Source organism: Eriocheir sinensis, chromosome 45, assembly GCF_024679095.1.
Source record: "Eriocheir sinensis breed Jianghai 21 chromosome 45, ASM2467909v1, whole genome shotgun sequence".
In the NCBI taxonomy this organism is placed as follows: domain Eukaryota; kingdom Metazoa; phylum Arthropoda; class Malacostraca; order Decapoda; family Varunidae; genus Eriocheir; species Eriocheir sinensis.
In genome coordinates, this window is record NC_066553.1 from 13,363,051 (window position 1) to 13,380,762 (window position 17,712).

Sequence of the window (17,712 nt, forward strand, 5' to 3'; positions counted from 1 at the left end):
TCAGAATTCGAGTCCGCTCTCTCTAAAACGTTTCCCGCACTCCGTTCACCCAAAATTTGAAGCACACACACACACACACACACACACACACACACACACACACACACACATATACACACACACACACACACACACACAAAAACACTTGTATGACAGTATCGAGAGGCAAAGAGGAAATACAGAAATATGGGGAAGAAAGGAATATGGAAAATAAAAACGAAAACAAAAGACAGAAATATTAAACAGTAAAACAAGCAGAAAAATAATATGGAAGATGAAGAATGGAGTAAAAGGAGGTGGAAAAAGTAAGAAAAAGGAGGAAAAATAGAAAGCATGTGACAATATATAAGAGAGATGGACATGGAATGAAAGACAGAAAAATCGCAATATATTCTGATAATTTCTCTAATGTTGTTATATTTTTCTTAGCAATTGGATCAACTATTTAAACGATATGCTCTTCCTTCAACCTCCTTTTATTTATTAGGCTTCTTCTTCTGTAAATTTCTGTACCGACTGCAATAATTTTCTTTGCAACTGGATCAACTATCTAAACGCTATCCTCTACCTCCAACCTCCTTCTATTTATTAGGCTTCTGGAAATTTCTCTACCGCTGCAACATTTTTCTTAGCAACTGGATCAACTATATATATATATATATATATATATATATATATATATGTATGTATATATATATATATATATATATATATATATATATATATATATATATATATATATATATATATATATATATATATATATATATCCTATGTTCTTTTGTTCGTATGTTCTTTTGTATTCTACCTCTAAATTAGGATATTTTCTATTTATAAAGTCACATGCATACATGTAACATGTATATTTGCATAAAAGTTTGTGTATTTTGAAAGAATATCGATATTCAGGAAGAAAATGTTAAAATTATATGAAGATCGGTTTTTGTGTAGCGGACTCAGTTTCAGAGCTTAAAAATGGACGAAAAACTAATGATAATATATTTTTGAGCAGTGGAAATTATTAGAAGCAGAAATTAATAAAATTAATGAGGAAAATGGCATATGAAGGTTGAAATTATAATATTAAATTCGGTTTTTGTGTAGCGTACTCAGTTTCAGAGCTTAAAAAGGACGAAAAACTAATGATATATATATGATGATGATAATAATAATAATAATAATAATAATAATAAAAATAACACTTACCACCCAAGCGATGACGTGGACGCTGTAATTCCTGTTCTTGTTCTTCTTCCTGTTCTTGTGATGACAAACTTGGTGATAACATAAACTTGATCAGTCATCTATATATATAACAACCGCGGACATGTATATACAAACGCATGAACATACACACGCACGCACACTCATTAATTTCAAAGGTTTTTCTCACTATCTTCACTTTCTTTCACTACTGCATCATCACTTTCGATGCATTTTCTTCTACCTTGCATATTAGGCTAATCTTTTCTTCTACTTATTCTCGAGACAGCCTACGATTTTTTTTATCTTAGGTATATAGGTTAAATCATCTTCCTTTTTTTCTCGTAATAATTATAATTCCTCTTTTCTTAACTAACCAGCATTATTATCATCAATGTCATTTTCAACACTTTCATTCATTTTCTCTCTCTTTTTAATCTTACAAATTCATCTTCACGTTCCTCGTAGGTAATGATTCCTGGTTTCTAAATGAACGAGCAATTATCAACGTCATTTTCAACACTTTCATTCATCTTCTCTCTCTTCGTTACCTTATATAATTATTCATCTTCACTTTTCTCGTAGGTAATAATAATAATGATTCCTGCTTTCTAAATTAACGAGCAGTTATCAAGGTCATTTTCAACACTTCCATTCTTCTTCTCTCTCTTTTTAATCTTACAAATTCATCTTCACTTTTCTCGTATATGATGTATATAGTTTGATTTAAGGCGCCATAATCCCCTGACAGTTTACCTTCATATGGATCTTTTGTTTCGTCCGTATGGTAAGTGTGTGTGTGTGTGTGTGTGTGTGTGTGTGTGTGTGTGTGTGTGTAAAAGATTCCGGACACGCAACTGTATATTTTTTTGTTGTAAGTTTTCCGGCTGTTTCCTCTTCCTTCCTCCTCTTTCCTTCCTTTACTTTCTTGTCTACTTTCCTTTATTTACTTGTTCCTCTGTTTCTTCATCATCTCCTTCCTTCACTCTTTTTCCCGTTCATCTGTTCCTTTTCTTTCTTTCCTCATTTTTCTTTCTAACTTCATTTTTTTTCTTTCCTCCCTTTCATAGATTCCTTTTCTTAATCTACTCCTTTTTCTCCCTTTATTTTCTTTCTTTTTCTCTACTCCCTGTCTTCTTCTACTCCTTCATCTACTCCTTCGTTATTCTTCTTTATATACTCCTATTTCTTCCTCTATTTCATTCCTTTCTCTACCTTTTTTTCCTATCTCTCTCTACTCCTCCTCTACTCCCTTTCTTCTTCTACTCCTTCATCTACTTCTTCGTTATTCTCCTTTCTATACTCCTACTCCTTCCTCTATTTCTTTCCTTTCTCTACTTTTCTTCATTTCTTTCTACTCCTCCTCTACTCCACTACCTCAATACTACTCCTTTTCTTCTTCTACTCTTTACTCTACTCCTTCGTTCTACTTCTTTCTACTCTTCTACTTCTTCCTCTACCTCTTTTTCCTTTTTTTCTACTCCTCCTCTACTCCACTACCTCAAGTCCACTACTCCTTTCAATTCTCCACTCCTCTCTGTCCTTTCATTTTCTACTCCTTTCTCCATCTCGTCTCTTCCGTGGTTGAACTGACTCTTCCTTCTCCACTTCCGTTCCCTTCTTTTTCCATCTTCCCATCTTCTCCATCTCCCCTTCCCTTCCCTCGCCTCTTCATTCTGTTAATCCATCTTCTTTTTAGTACATGAACATCAGTGTCTCTTTCCCCTCTTCCCTCTTTCTTTTTTATCCATTCTTATTTTTTCCTTCTCCAGTCTCGTCCCCAACATCTTTTTCTTCTTTTTTTCATTCTTTTTTCAAACACACACACACACACACACACACACACACACACACACACACACACACAAACACAAACACACACGTTTATCATAATTTATCCGTCCTTTCCTTTCTTAATTAACGCTCATTTGCATCTTTTCATCTTTCCATTTAATTTCTCTCTCTCTCTCTCTCTCTCTCTCTTCACCCTAAACTCCCTTATTATCTCATTTTTTACCTTTCTGTTCAACTTTCCGATTTTTCTCTCTCGTCCCCTCGGTCTGTCTCTCCCTCTCGCCCCATCCTTCCTCCCCCTTCCTTCCCTTCCTTCCTTCCTTTCTTCCTCCCCCCCTTCACGCTTTTCCCTCCCTCCATCCCCTTCTGCCTTTTCCTTCCCTTTCTTTCCCTTCCATTCCTTTCCTTCTTCTCGTCCCTCCTTCCCTCCCGTTCCTTTCTCCTGCCTCTTCCTTCCCTCCCTACCTCCCGCTTTTTCCTCCCTCCCGTCTCTCCCTTCTGCTACCCCTTCACTCCCTTCCATTCTCACCCTCTTGCCCCTCCTTTTTTCCTCTTCCTCCCGCCCCCCTGACGCCCCTCCCTCCCGCCAGGTGTCGTGCCCCGGGGTGTGGCTGCCGGGAAGGGGTCGCTGCTCCCTCTCGCTGTGTCTCCTCGGCTTCCACACGCGAACCAACAAGCTGCCACCGGTCTTCCCGCTGCTCTACCACGACAAGTTCAAGTTCGAGAGGGTGAGCGGGAGGAGGAGGAAAGAAAGGAAAAGTGAGGAGTTGAGGAAGTAGTGGAGTAAGGAAAAGATAGGAAATTAGTATAGGAAAGGAGGAAATAAAGAGAAAGGAAGAGAAATGGAGGTGAAACAATGGGAAAACTGATTTAGAGAGAGAGAGAGAGAGAGAGAGAGAGAGAGAGAGAGAGAGAGAGAGAGAGAATAATGGCAGTTACAATCTTAAGGTAAAAACACTCAGTTCATATCTTCTGAAACTGTTTTGTCATTGCTGGTCTTTTTTTAGCGTTTTTTTCTCTCTCTTTTCCATGTTTTACCGCTTATAAATGTCATGATCAAAGCCCACCCAGCCAACGCTCTACACTTTGTCCTGTTATTTTCCCTCACAGTCGGTTCTTTCCTCTCATTTTCCTGGTTAGTTCACTTTTAACCCGGTACCAGCGACGGGCCAAATTTGTGGCTTTACCGTGTACCAGCGACGGGCCAAATTTGTGGCTTTACCGTGTACCAGCGACGGGCCAAATTTGTGGCTTTACCGTGTACCAGCGACGGGCCAAATTTGTGGCTTTACCGTGTACCAACGACGGGCCAAATTTGTGGCTTTACCGTGTACCAGCGACGGGCCAAATTTGTGGCTTTACCGTGTACCAGCGACGGGCCAAATTTGTGGCTTTACCGTGTACCAGCGACGGGCCAAATTTGTGGCTTTACTGTGTACCAGCGACGGGCCAAATTTGTGGCTTTACCGTGTACCAGCGATGGGCCAAATTTCTGCCATGATATAAACCTCCCAAAATAGATGATGCATAAACTGATCACAAAAGCGTTGATATATATTATGAAATGGTTTGCGTGAGTGATGATTCTTTCTCATTATTTTGCTTAGAGGGGCCTTTAAATTAACCTAACCTAACCTAAGAAACATGACCCCCGCAGCTACCGGGTTAACTCGTGCATTCCTCTTCTTCATTTCATATTCATATTCATATTCTCATCTTGTATTTCATCATTATACTCAACATTTACATTTCTTTTTCCCCCACAAAGATGCTTCTCTCTCCACGGTTCTTAACCCCTTGACTACGGATTTCCTACATCAGACCTCACCAAGCTACAAAAATGGAACAAAAAGTGGCTGCTACAATTCAACGAAGAGAAATGTAAAGTCCTGCACCTTTGGGGGGTGGGGGATACCCAGCACACCAATACCACATGGGAAACACTCCACTATCCACCACAGAGGCAGAGAAAGACAATGGAGTATAGTTACCAGGCTACCAGTGAAAGCCAAATCTGTGCCAATCGCAGCGGACGGGTTAAGGCTAAGCTAACACTCGTATGTAGTATCCCAGCGCTTGTTTGCCTTCCTTTAGAGCGAACATTATCTTCAGTGGCGCATTATTAGAGCATTCATTCAGCTACAACCTTCCACCTTCATTGATTACTCCTCCTCCTCCTCTTCCTCGTCCTTCTCCTCTCGTTCTTACCACAGATGTTGCGCCGACTAAACGAAACTTTCCAACTTTTTCTCGTTCTGACCTGTGCTTCCTCCGCTTCACCACCACCACTGCCATAACACACCACAACCACACCTCCTCCACCACCACCACCACGACCACAATATAACACTACCCCAACCCTGTACACACCCACCTCCACATCACACCACCACTACAATAAAACCTTAACACTACCCTCTCCTTCAGCTCCTTAACCACCTCCACATTGCAGTCATCTCTCCCCCACACTCTGTATATCCTAGTATGCCATTGTGTGTCCTTGTGTATCCTTATGTGTCCTGTACGTAGCATTTGTATCAGTGTGTATCTCTGTATGTCTTTTTGTCAGTGATTATCCTTGTCTATCCTTCTATATCTTTGTGTCTCTGTTTGTCCTGTAGGTTGTATGTTCTTGTGTATTCTTGTGTATCTTTTCCTCGTCAGATATTCCTTAATGTATCCTTTCCTCGCCAGTCCTTCGCATATCCTTCCTTCGCCAGCCATTCCTTTGTGTATCCTTGGGTAGCCTACCTTGACCAGACCTTCGTGGGCGTGCGTGTTGTATCTCTTATGTACGTGCGTAATGTATCTCCTATGTAGCTATCTCTTCTTCGCTTGTGTATCTCGGTGTGTCCTTTCTCCGTCAGACATTCCCTTCGCGTATCCTTCCTTCGCCAGCCACTTCTTTGTGTATCCTCGCGTATTCTCCTTCCTCAGACCTTCGTGGGCGTGCGTAACCTGAGCTTGCTGGAGCGGGTGCTGGAGGCGGAGACGGTGTACCTGGAGTTGGTGCAGGAGGAGCCGTCGGGGGAGACAGTGCTGGCCGTGTTCGAGTCTTCCGTGCGTGACCTGCTCTTTCCGAAGCCCGCCGAGAGGCTCTCCTACTCCGGCGTGGACCTCGACCTGCTGATGGAACCCACGCGGGACTTTCCTGTAGGTGGAGGTGTGGGTGGGGTGGTGGTAGTGTAATGGTGAAAAGTGTGTACGTGGGAGGGGCAAGTGTGTGTGGGAGGGGGCGAATATGTAGGTGTGTGTGTGTGTGTGTGTGTGTGTGTGTGTGTGTGTGTTATTATAGAGGTAATTGGATGGTGTTCTGATGTCTTTATTTATCATTTTATTTATTTATTCACATTATTTTTATTTGTTTTATATTTTTTTATTTTCGTTTGTGTTTCGGGTGACTCTTGTGTGTGTCTCAATTTATTGCTTTTTGCCTTCTGACGTGTTTTATTTATATTCTTTCCTCCTTCTTCTCTCTTCTTATAAACCTTTCCTTTTTCTTCATGTCTTCTTTGCTTACTGTTTTAGTGTCCATATCTTCCGGTTTATCTTCCATGTCTTTCCTCATAATCCCTCCGCTTGTGTGTGTGTGTGTGTGTGTGTGTGTGTGTGTGTGTGTGTGTGTGACGTCCTTCCACTCACCTCTCCTCTCCCTCCGCAGGGCATCATCTCCCCCAAGATCGAAGTCTCCACCAGGACCAGCGTGAGCGAGACGCGGACACCCCTGCACCAGTGTAGCCAGGACACCGTCAGCTTCGGCCACGCCCACAACAAGAACACGAAGGTAAGGACGGCGAGGAGGGAGGGGGAGGGAATGGGTGGAGGGAGGGAGAATGCGCCATAAACAATAACGTTACACCAGAACAGTTTATAACAAGCCTATTATATACTACACTCCTAGGGTCGCATTATGAGACCTTTCGCCGCCCAAGAACACATATTTGACAAGGCTTTCGTAGGAGTTGTGGGCATTTCCAGGGGTAGTTTTATGACCCTGGTGGTAGTTTGACCCTTCTTCTGTACCGTGAACCTGAAGAAACACTCATTAAAACCCGTATTATGAGACATTTCGCCGCCCAAGAACACATATTTGACAAGGCTTTCGTAGGAGTTGTGGGCATTTCCAGGGGTAGTTTTATGACACTGGTGGTAGTTTGACCCTTCTTCTGTACCGTGAACCTGAAGAAACACTCATTAAAACCCGTATTATGAGACATTTCGCCGCCCAAGAACACATATTTGACAAGGCTTTCGTAGGAGTTGTGGGCATTTCCAGGGGTAGTTTTATGACACTGGTGGTAGTCTGACCCTTCTTCTGTACCATGAACCTGAAGAAACACTCATTAAAACCCGTATTATGAGACATTTCGCCGCCCAAGAACACATATTTGACAAGGCTTTCGTAGGAGTTGTGGGCATTTCCAGGGGTAGTTTTATGACACTGGTGGTAGTCTGACCCTTCTTCTGTACCATGAACCTAAAGAAACACTCATTAAAACCCGTATTATGAGACATTTCGCCGCCCAAGAACACATATTTGACAAGGTTTTCGTAGGAGTTGTGGGCATTTCCAGGGGTAGTTTTATGACCCTGGTGGTAGTTTGACCCTTCTTCTGTACCGTGAACCTGAAGAAACACTCATTAAAACCCGTATTATGAGACATTTCGCCGCCCAAGAACACATATTTGACAAGGCTTTCGTAGGAGTTGTGGGCATTTCCAGGGGTAGTTTTATGACACTGGTGGTAGTCTGACCCTTCTTCTGTACCATGAACTTAAAGAAACACTCATTATAACCCGATTGATCCCTTCTTTGACCTTTAGAAATAGCTGGTGTAAGAAGGGAAAATGTCTCGGAATACCAGCCTACTGGCCTTCCTTCTCCCCTACCTGTACCTTCTCCACTAACCCACTTCCTCTTCTTATAACTACGCCCTTGATTAAAACGAAAGGTGTGCGGGAGAAGGGAATGGGTGGAGGGGGGGAGAATGGAAGGGAGAGCTTAGGAAGAGGAGGAGGAATGAACAAGAGTGTTATGTGAGACGGAGACGGAGAGGTAAGAAGGGTAGGGAATGGGTAGTGAGAATGGAAGGTGGGCGTAGGAGTGAACAAGCGCATATAGTTGAGATAGGGAGGAAGGGACGTAAGGAGGAGTAAGACAGGGAAAAAGGGAGGTAAGGAGTGAAGGAAGGAGGGAAAGAATAAGGGAGGAAGCACAGGTGGAAGGAAGAGAGATAAGAATCGACTGCATAAGAGAACAATGTCGAAAAGGAGGAAATGCGTAAGGGGAGGAATGATACACGGAAGGAGGAGAGCAAGGAGGATTGAGAAATGGAGAGAGTGGAAGAGGGTGGAGGGAGGGAGAGAAGGAAGAATTTTGTAATAAGAAAGAGAAGGTGGAGTTGGAAGTGGAGAGAACGTGGGAGTGAGAGATGGAGAGGATGAAGGAATGAAGGGAGGGAAAGAAAGGAGAGAAATTAAAGGACTGCGAGCAAGGAATGGAGGAATGGAAAGTAGTAGTAGTAGTAGTAGTAGTAGTAGTAGTAGTAGTAGTAGTAGTAGTAGTAGTAGTAGTAGTAGTAGTAGTAGTAGTAGTAGTAGCAGTAGTAGTAGTAGTAGTAGTAGTAGTAGTAGTAGCAGTAGTAGTAGTATAGATAGGGTCTGGCACAAATCTTTGCTTTCTAAACTACCCTCCTACGGTTTCTATCCTTCTGTACCTTTATCTCCAGTTTCCTTTCTGACCGTTCTATTTCTGCCGTGGTAGACGGTCACTGTTCTTCCCCTAAATCTATTAACAGTGGTGTCCCACAGGGTTCTGTCCTATCTCCCACTCTTTTTCTGTTGTTCATTGATGATCTTCTTTCCAAAACGAACTGTCCTATCCATTCCTACGCCGATGATTCCACTCTGCATTACTCAACTTCTTTTAATAGAAGACCCACCCTTCAGGAACTTAACGACTCAAGGTTGGAGGCTGCAGAACGCTTAGCCTCAGACCTTACTATTATTTCCGATTGGGGCAAGAAGAACCTGGTGTCCTTCAACGCCTCAAAAACACAGTTTCTCCACCTATCCACTCGACACAATCTTCCAAACAACTATCCCCTATTCTTTGACAACACCCAGCTATCACCTTCCTCAACACTAAACATCCTCGGTCTATCCTTAACTCAAAATCTCAACTGGAAACTTCATATCTCATCTCTTACTAAATCAGCTTCCTCGAGGCTGGGCGTTCTGTACCGTCTCCGCCAGTTCTTCTCCCCTGCACAGTTGCTGTCCATATACGGTGCGGTGGGGCGGTGTTGTTGTTGGTTATGGTCGAATCAGTGTTATCAATATTTTCATTTATATTTCATACCCACCAGAAAAAAGCAAATATATACTTAGCGTAATTAAATGATTGATATGGAAACATATGTTAATGTAAAGGAAAGAAACGGAGCCAGCCACAGCGCCTTTGCAGCTTAAATTTTGTTATATAAATCAATTAATCATTTCATACACCTTGATATAGGCTACAACGTTTATTTAGTGACACTATTATTATTATTGTTATGATTATTATTATTATTTTTTGTCATTGTTACTATTATTAGCGTTGCCATTGTTGTTATTGCTATTATTATTAGTATTAGTATAATATTCTTGTCATTATTATTATTCATATTGCTTGTGTTCATACTATCACTACTATCAAAACTACTGCTTACATTATTATCAACGTTAGTGTCATTAATATAATTTTAATACTTTGTTTACTTCTGTTCTGATGCAATTACAATTATTACTCTCTCTCTCTCTCTCTCTCTCTCTCTCTCTCTCTCTCTCTCTCTCTCTCTCTCTCTCTCCTGTCTCTTCCCCACCCACCCTCTCTTCACACTATACGCCCATACCCCCGGCCCCCTCGCTCCCAACACCGCACCAACCGCCCCTTGGTTACGCTAACCTCTGTAACCTCGATGCCACGCTGACACTAACAAATTTCTCCACATCGCACTGATAATATCTCTCTCTCTCTCTCTCTCTCTCTCTCTCTCTCTCTCTCTCTCTCTCTCTCTCTCTCTCTCTCTCTTTCACCCTTTGAAAACAATGTGTCAGCCTATTATATTGATTATAATCCTATCTATATATCTGTCAATGTCGCTAAACTAATAGGAATATTAATATTAGTGTCATTCCACAGTAGATATCACTACTACTTTCAATCATAATCAATAATCAGTCATTATTACTACATGTACTACCAATATTCCTGTTGTCATTAATATCAATATCTATAATTTTATAAATGCTTGACCCTCCAAGCCAAAGAAGATGCTGCGTTTTGTAACGGTCCGAATGTGAATGAACGAGATTATGTGAGTAAGTCAGTGAGTAACAGTAAGTGTAAGAGAGTGCATGAATGTATGAGAGAATGTGAGTAAGTCGGTGAGTGACAGAGTGAGTAAGTGTGAGCGAGTGGGAGCGTGAATGAGTGAATGAGTGAAGAGTGAATGGGTAGCTGAGGAATGTAAGTGCGTAAAAGGTTATGAGAAGATAACACGGCGAGCGAATATATGAACGAGTTACTGAAATCCGTCATCTCAAAGTCTCGAGCCCCTCCAAGAAACCAATAACTAGTTAGTTAGATAGGTAGGGGTTTGATTGTAAAAGAATGTTCCGGAAGGGAGAGAGTCAGTAATGCGGGGTTAAAAGATCACGTGATGGAGGAGAGAAGCTGATGAGTAAGCGAGGAGGAGGAGGAAGCGAGAGAAGCGGGGTAGACTGGAGGCGAGCACCACGGCAGCAAGGCAGAAGCTGGGTAGACCGGAGACGAGCACCACGGCAGCAAGCCAGAAGCTTGGAGAACGTACACACCACCCACGGCCTACTGTGTGAGGCGGGCTAGCAGGAGACGAGCAGCAGCCCTAGCAAGGAAAGGCAGCGAGTTGAGTAAGAGCGGTGTCCACCTCTCCACTCAGCCCCCCCCGAAAAACCACCCACGGCCTGCGGGGTGAGACGGACTACAGGATGGGAACTTGTATGGCGGGGTAACCTGCCCCTCGACTGTCCTGGGGGCTCCAATACCACTGCCCCAAGCTGCTCCCTACATCAAAGGGCGCCCGCCTCTCCACACCACCCGAGCCGCTCCATCTCTACATCAAGCGGCGCCCGTCTGTCCATCACCAGGATCGCCCATTCCCATCGTGGACGTCCTCTGCCGAGCCAGACACTCACGCAGCTCCTCCTCCTCCGCATCCATCAACTACAGAGCTAAGCATTCTGTGTATTCCCCAAATCTCCCCTTGTGCCGGTAGTTAGCTAGTTTAGAGGCCTACAGCCTGTCGGTCATTCATTTTTGTTCATATTTTTTATTAGCACTCCGCTAACCTTTAAAGTAAACCAAATACATATTTATATCTAACCTTACTGAGTGTTATCATTTGGAGCCTGTTTTGCTGCTCATTGGAAATTACTGAACCATACACACATCCCCTCCATAGTACATTATCACCATCCAGTTTCTTAATGCTGTCTCAAAAGTGGTTCCCACGGAAATCCTCCCACCCTCCATAATTAACCACACAAGTAACGCCCTTCTGGTCACAAACTTCGGAACGAGTGTTCACTTGTCCTGAGGCCTTAACATCCGGGACCAGCGCTCGACAACTACCACGCTACCACATACCATTCACTACCCTAGTGGTTGTCATAAAAAAGGGATGTAGCTTTAATTAATTCTTTTAATTATTCATTCATTTATTTAATTTAATTTATTATATTATTATTTTTTCTCTATTTTCCACGCTACATATGGTGGCTTTTGCGGTGGGATTTCCCAGAACTATTCCCCCTTGTTAAAGCGGAAGTTAGGAGTGAAGTGGCTAGGTCAGTACAAGGTTAAAGAAATAATTAGAGATGGGGAGTGCCTATACATTAGAAAATGTCTTTGACGGAACTAAGATACAACAAGCGGCAGATAAAGTAACACCATATGGAGGACAAGAACAAATCCTCATAGAACAGGAGGAAGTAATAGTGCCACCGGTGGACAGTAGCGATGAAGATGAAGTCGAACAACGTCCAACCAGAGAGAGAAGTCCTCCATGAAGGCTAAGTGAAGAAGTTTAGGTTGGCTCCTGGAACAGATCTGTGCGGTGCAGGATAGTTGGTAATAGACCCTCCTTTTGTTGCAGTGCAATACGGCACTGGTAAATCTCTCCCGTATCCGGGGGTGGCGAAACCCGAGGAAGCATGGGGACCCAGAAGAACCTCGTCAACCCCACCAGGAATATCTGGGACGACCTGGGCTCCCTGCAGAAGGTGAGGAAAAGGGGCTGGAAAGGCCCTACCACGCAACCCCGGATGCCAGGAGGAGGTGGGAGGTACACACCTGACACCCTACCAGGATGCCGGGTCCTGATGAGACCCCAAGGCACTCGTGCCTATATTATGGAATAATGTAGTACGATATGGTTGGCCGCGATTGAAAACCAATTTTTTTGTGACCCTTAAATAATCTAGTAATGTATTTTTTTGTTTGTTTAGTAGGATGTTTTATATAAGATGTAACTATGTTTTATTTGGAGTGAGTAGAAATGTGATTGTTTTTTAGACATGTTACCCATGGGTTAGAGACTTTGAGAAAGGGATTTCAGTCTCAGGAAGGAGGGAGCCGTGTAACGGTCCGAATGTGAATGAACGAGATTATGTGAGTAAGTCAGTGAGTAACAGTAAGTGTAAGAGTGCATGAATGTATGAGAGAATGTGAGTAAGTCGGTGAGTGACAGAGTGAGTAAGTGTGAGCGAGTGGGAGCGTGAATGAGTGAATGAGTGAAGAGTGAATGGGTAGCTGAGGAATGTAAGTGCGTAAAAGGTTATGAGAAGATAACACGGCGAGCGAATATATGAACGAGTTACTGAAATCCCTCATCTCAAAGCCTCGAGCCCCTCCAAGAAACCAATAACTAGTTAGTTAGATAGGTAGGGGTTTGATTGTAAAAGAATGTTCCGGAAGGGAGAGAGTCAGTAATGCGGGGTTAAAAGATCACGTGATGGAGGAGAGAAGCTGATGAGTAAGCGAGGAGGAGGAGGAAGCGAGAGAAGCGGGGTAGACTTGAGGCGAGCACCACGGCAGCAAGGCAGAAGCTGGGTAGACCGGAGACGAGCACCACGGCAGCAAGCCAGAAGCTTGGAGAACGTACACACCACCCACGGCCTACTGTGTGAGGCGGGCTAGCAGGAGACGAGCAGCAGCCCTAGCAAGGAAAGGCAGCGAGTTTAGTAAGAGCGGTGTCCACCTCTCCTCAGCCCCCCGAAAGACCACCCACGGCCTGCGGGGTGAGACGGACGACAGGAGGGGAACTTGTAGGGCGGGGTAACCTGCCCTCGACTGTCCTGGGGCTCCAATACCACTGCCCCCAAGCTGCTCCCTACATCAAAGGGCGCCCGCCTCTCCACACCACCCGAGCCGCTCCCTCTCTACATCAAGCGGCGCCCGTCTGTCCATCACCAGGATCGCCCATTCCCATCGTGGACGTCCTCTGCCGAGCCAGACACTCACGCAGCTCCTCCTCCTCCGCATCCATCAACTACAGAGCTAAGCATTCTGTGTATTCCCCAAATCTCCCTTGTGCCGGTAGTTAGCTAGTTTAGAGGCCTACAGCCTGTCGGTCATTCATTTTTGTTCATATTTTTTATTAGCACTCCGCTAACCTTTAAAGTAAACCAAATACATATTTATATCTAACCTTACCGAGTGTTATCATTTGGAGCCTGTTTTGCTGCTCATTGGAAATTACTGAACCATACACACATCCCCTCCATAGTACATAATCACCATCCAATTTCTTAATGCTGTCTCAAAAAGTGGTTCCCACGGAAATCCTCCCACCCTCCATAATTAACCACACAAGTAACGCCCTTCTGGTCACAAACTTCGGAACGAGTGTTCACTTGTCCTGAGGCCTTAACATCCGGGACCAGCGCTCGACAACTACCACGCTACCACATACCATTCACTACCCTAGTGGTTGTCATAAAAAAGGGATGTAGCTTTAATTAATTCATTTAATTTTCATTCATTTATTTAATTTAATTTATTTTTTTTTTCTCTATTTTTTTCCACGCTACAGTTTGTACAAAAGAAGATCACAGATGTATAAACTGTGCATGTGTTAAGGAGAAAAAACGCTGTACGAACTGTAAGAAGAGCGACAGGTGCCAAAATCCCCTGGGCAGGGATCAGAGCAGGGAGGATAACGATGAAGGGCGACACCGCGGGGACAATGAGGGCCGCCGGGGAAGGAGTGAGCGGGGGGAGGGGGTGTCGGAGGGAGCTGCTGCACAACCGCCACCTCTATATCCCCCTCAACCGGTACCACCCCTTCCATTGGCACCTCCAACGTTGCCACTACCAACACCACTACCACCACCCCCTCATCACTCTTCCTCTTCGACTGGACAGGGCGCGGCGGAGGTCGGGGGAAGCTTTGCTTGGAAGGGGCTAGCGGAGGGGGAAGCAACGAGGTGGGTGGATGACACATACCTTGAAGTTGTTGGGTGGTCTGCAGGAAATCTTTTTGAACCACCCAGATGTGGAGCCACGACATTAAACATCAAAGAAATTGTCACCCTGTTAAATAACTACATCCAGAACACACCACTGGCGCCCCTATCCCTGAAAATTGTATTCACTCTCCCCCATCTCTTCCTCCAAAGAGCACACCCAAAGACCAAACAAGCCGAAAATATCGAGGCATTAAGAAGGTGAGTTGCCTTGTGGCAAACTAACGAGTTAGATGCCCTCCTTGGAGAAGCCAGAGCCATACAGGAGAGGCTCTCCGGACCCCAACAAAACAACACCTCCACAAGGAATTTCCTTACATCTAGGGTATTTTTCAACCCCCCATAGCTCAAAAACTATGCATTTGCGACGCATTTCATGTTTACCACCGCATTCCCAGCAGTCTCAACGGCCCCCTAGCTAATTTTGGTTGCGAGGGGTGAGTATGGCCAAACACTAGAATAATACCTATAAGAGTGATATGTTAATGAATAAGTACAGCAGAAACCTTAATAATCCCCCTTAATGGAGAAATGAAGGGACCAGGTAGGAAAAATTGACCTAAAATTACATTACTAGTAGCATATTTTTGTTATAACTCTTTACATGGGTTATAACGTATAAATAAGGCATGTACATTAACATATGCGTACATCAAATCCTTAATAATCTCTCATAATGGAGAAACAAGAGGAAAAATGGAGCTAGGCTGCGGACCTTAATTGGCTGGAGTCACAATCGGTGTGCTCCTTTTTTGTACGTGCCGTGTTGGGTTGTTACAATATACCCGAGGCTTTATGAAGGAAAACACCCGAAAAGATCCAGGCAGAAACTAGATATGGCCTTAGTACTTGTTAACCAGCTTAAAAATATGTAAAAATTGTTGCCAAAGACCTATAGAATTCTTGTCTAATATTGATAACGAATCATATCAAAACTACTTGTGCAAATATTATCTGTTTCTGGTAAGTAGTCTTCAGGCCAGAGTCTTCAGCGAGGGGTTAGTTATGTTGGTAAAGGCTTGATAGCAGTGCAGCAGAGTGTTTAAGTAGCCTGGGGTGTGACCTGGTAAGTAGTCTTCAGGCCAGAGTCTTCAGCGAGGGGTTAGTTATGCTGGTAAAGACTTGATAGCAGTGCACCAGAGTGTTTATGTTGCCTGGGGTGTGACCTGGTAAGAAGTCTTCAGGCCAGTGTCTTCAGCAAGGGGCTAGTTATGCTGGTAAAGGCTTGATAACAGTGCAGCAGTGTTTAAGTAGCCTGGTGTGTGACCTGGTAAGAAGTCTTCAGGCCACAGTCTTCAGCGAGGGGTTAGTTATGCTGGTAAAGGCTTGATAGCAGTGCAGCAGAGTGTTTATGTTGTCTGGGGTGTGACCTGGGGTGGGTGGGTGTGTCTGGCCGTCAGGGTGGAGGAAGGAGTAATGGCCTGGGGTGGGTGGGTGTGTCTGGCCGTCAGGGTGGAGGAAGGAGTAATGGCCTGGGGTGGGTGTGTGTGTCTGGCCGTCAGGGTGGAGGAAGGAGTAATGGCCTGGGGTGGGTGTGTGTGTCTGGCCGTCAGGGTGGAGGAAGGAGTAATGGCCTGTGGGGATAAGGCTGGCAGCGGTGAGGTGACGGCGGCGTGGCATGAACCAGCTGGCACCTGTGATGGTCTTAAAGCCCTGGAGGAGTGCCAGGCCAGGGTAGAGTCCCTTGATAGAGAGAGAACCAACATTGGCGGCCCTGTGTATAAAGCTTCTGGGCGCTTTTAGTGGCCCATCGAACACTGCGAGATATTAAAAACATAATTTTACCTATTTTGGAAGCGGATTTGGCTGCTTTTTAATGTGGCAACTCCTTGTAGCCTTGCCTTTGGCTGTAGCAACAGGCCACAGAGGGGATACAAAATTTATGAATTTCCTGCAAGCCCGCTGAGAAGATAGAGTTGTGCTAACTTTTTTTTTTTCGTCTTGGGAGGAAACCCTCTCATTGGTCAGGCTTGTGCCAGACATGCAGTGTGTGTGTCTTGCTGTCATAACTGCCCTCCTGTTGTCCTGATATGGAAATCATTGTGAGAGAGACACAGCTACAAGGACTGGAGCAACCCTTCGCCTCGGGCCCATCGACATCCAAGCTGATGAGGGGAGCTGTACGCCCTTATGACCAAAATTATTAGATTTGATCTCCCCCTCAGGGCTCTAGCTGCTATAACAGACTCACAATGAATACTTCAGTCTCATTGGCTGGACGTGTTACAAAATTTTAGATGAACAGAAGGTAGCTTTTGGGTGTGCCTTACCTGCATTGATAAAACTCTAGAATCACACCCAACCCACTCTAATGACTAACACTATTTTTTTTTTAATTGTATTTGCTAAGCATCACTCTGATAACTCTTCATTATTATTACTCATTTCCATAGCTGGGCTATCGCGATAAGTTATCGCGATAATTTAACCCCTATAACAAAATCGGATTATCGACCATCCGCTACTTATATAAATATATATTGGTATCTTCGTTACTTTTGTAACCAAACTAGCGATAATCGCTACTTCTTTTCCGCCTCTCAGAAAAAAAATGTTGTCTCCTTACTGCGCATGCGTGGCCCGGTGTTGTATAAAAAACTTCGGGGTATGAAATATCTTCAGTGATGAGATTTCATACTTAGGTCATGAAAATTAATACACTAGGTTATTTTTTTATGCTACTCAAAAATCAATATATCATAGAGTGCCGAAAAAGGCACAGACAACTCTTCTGTTCCAGGGTGGACCTCTGACCACATGCTTCCCCTTCCCTGTCTCCGTTAAGTTTTTTGCTTTTTTCAACAAGTCCTGATCCAATTGTCTTTCCCTCCTGGTTAAGTCATAGGCCACTCTAAAGTTCTTCAAGTTGTCATCCTTGGCCAATTCTTTAACGTTTCTAAATAAATCATTTCTCACTTCTGGATCAGTCAACACAGTTAGGCCCATTCTATACTAGCGGTGAAAACGCCGCGTTTCTACTGCCGACGCGGCCAGGCAGTTTTTTCAATCTATACTAGGGCGGTGAAAACGCGGCAGTTCTGTAATATAGCTGGGCGCAGTTCAATTTCGAATATGAATTTCTCAGTGTCAAACATCGCGCTGTATGCTTCCACTAGGAACGCTGCGGCAGAACTGCTTTCAAACCGCCAGTATAGAATGATACAC

At 44.0% G+C, this 17,712-nt stretch overlaps 1 protein-coding gene across 1 annotated transcript in view; it reads left to right on the plus strand.

The window, feature by feature from the left end:
- LOC126980800 (spermatogenesis associated 6-like protein) overlaps positions 1 to 6,841 on the plus strand; it is a 37,303-nt gene extending 30,462 nt beyond the window's left edge. The window contains exons 2-4 of the mRNA XM_050831084.1: positions 3,588 to 3,725; positions 5,935 to 6,150; positions 6,659 to 6,841. Coding sequence (XP_050687041.1) covers positions 3,588 to 3,725; positions 5,935 to 6,150; positions 6,659 to 6,841 — 537 coding nt within the window. The remainder of the gene's footprint in view (positions 1 to 3,587; positions 3,726 to 5,934; positions 6,151 to 6,658) is intronic.
- The last annotated feature ends 10,871 nt before the right edge of the window (positions 6,842 to 17,712 follow it).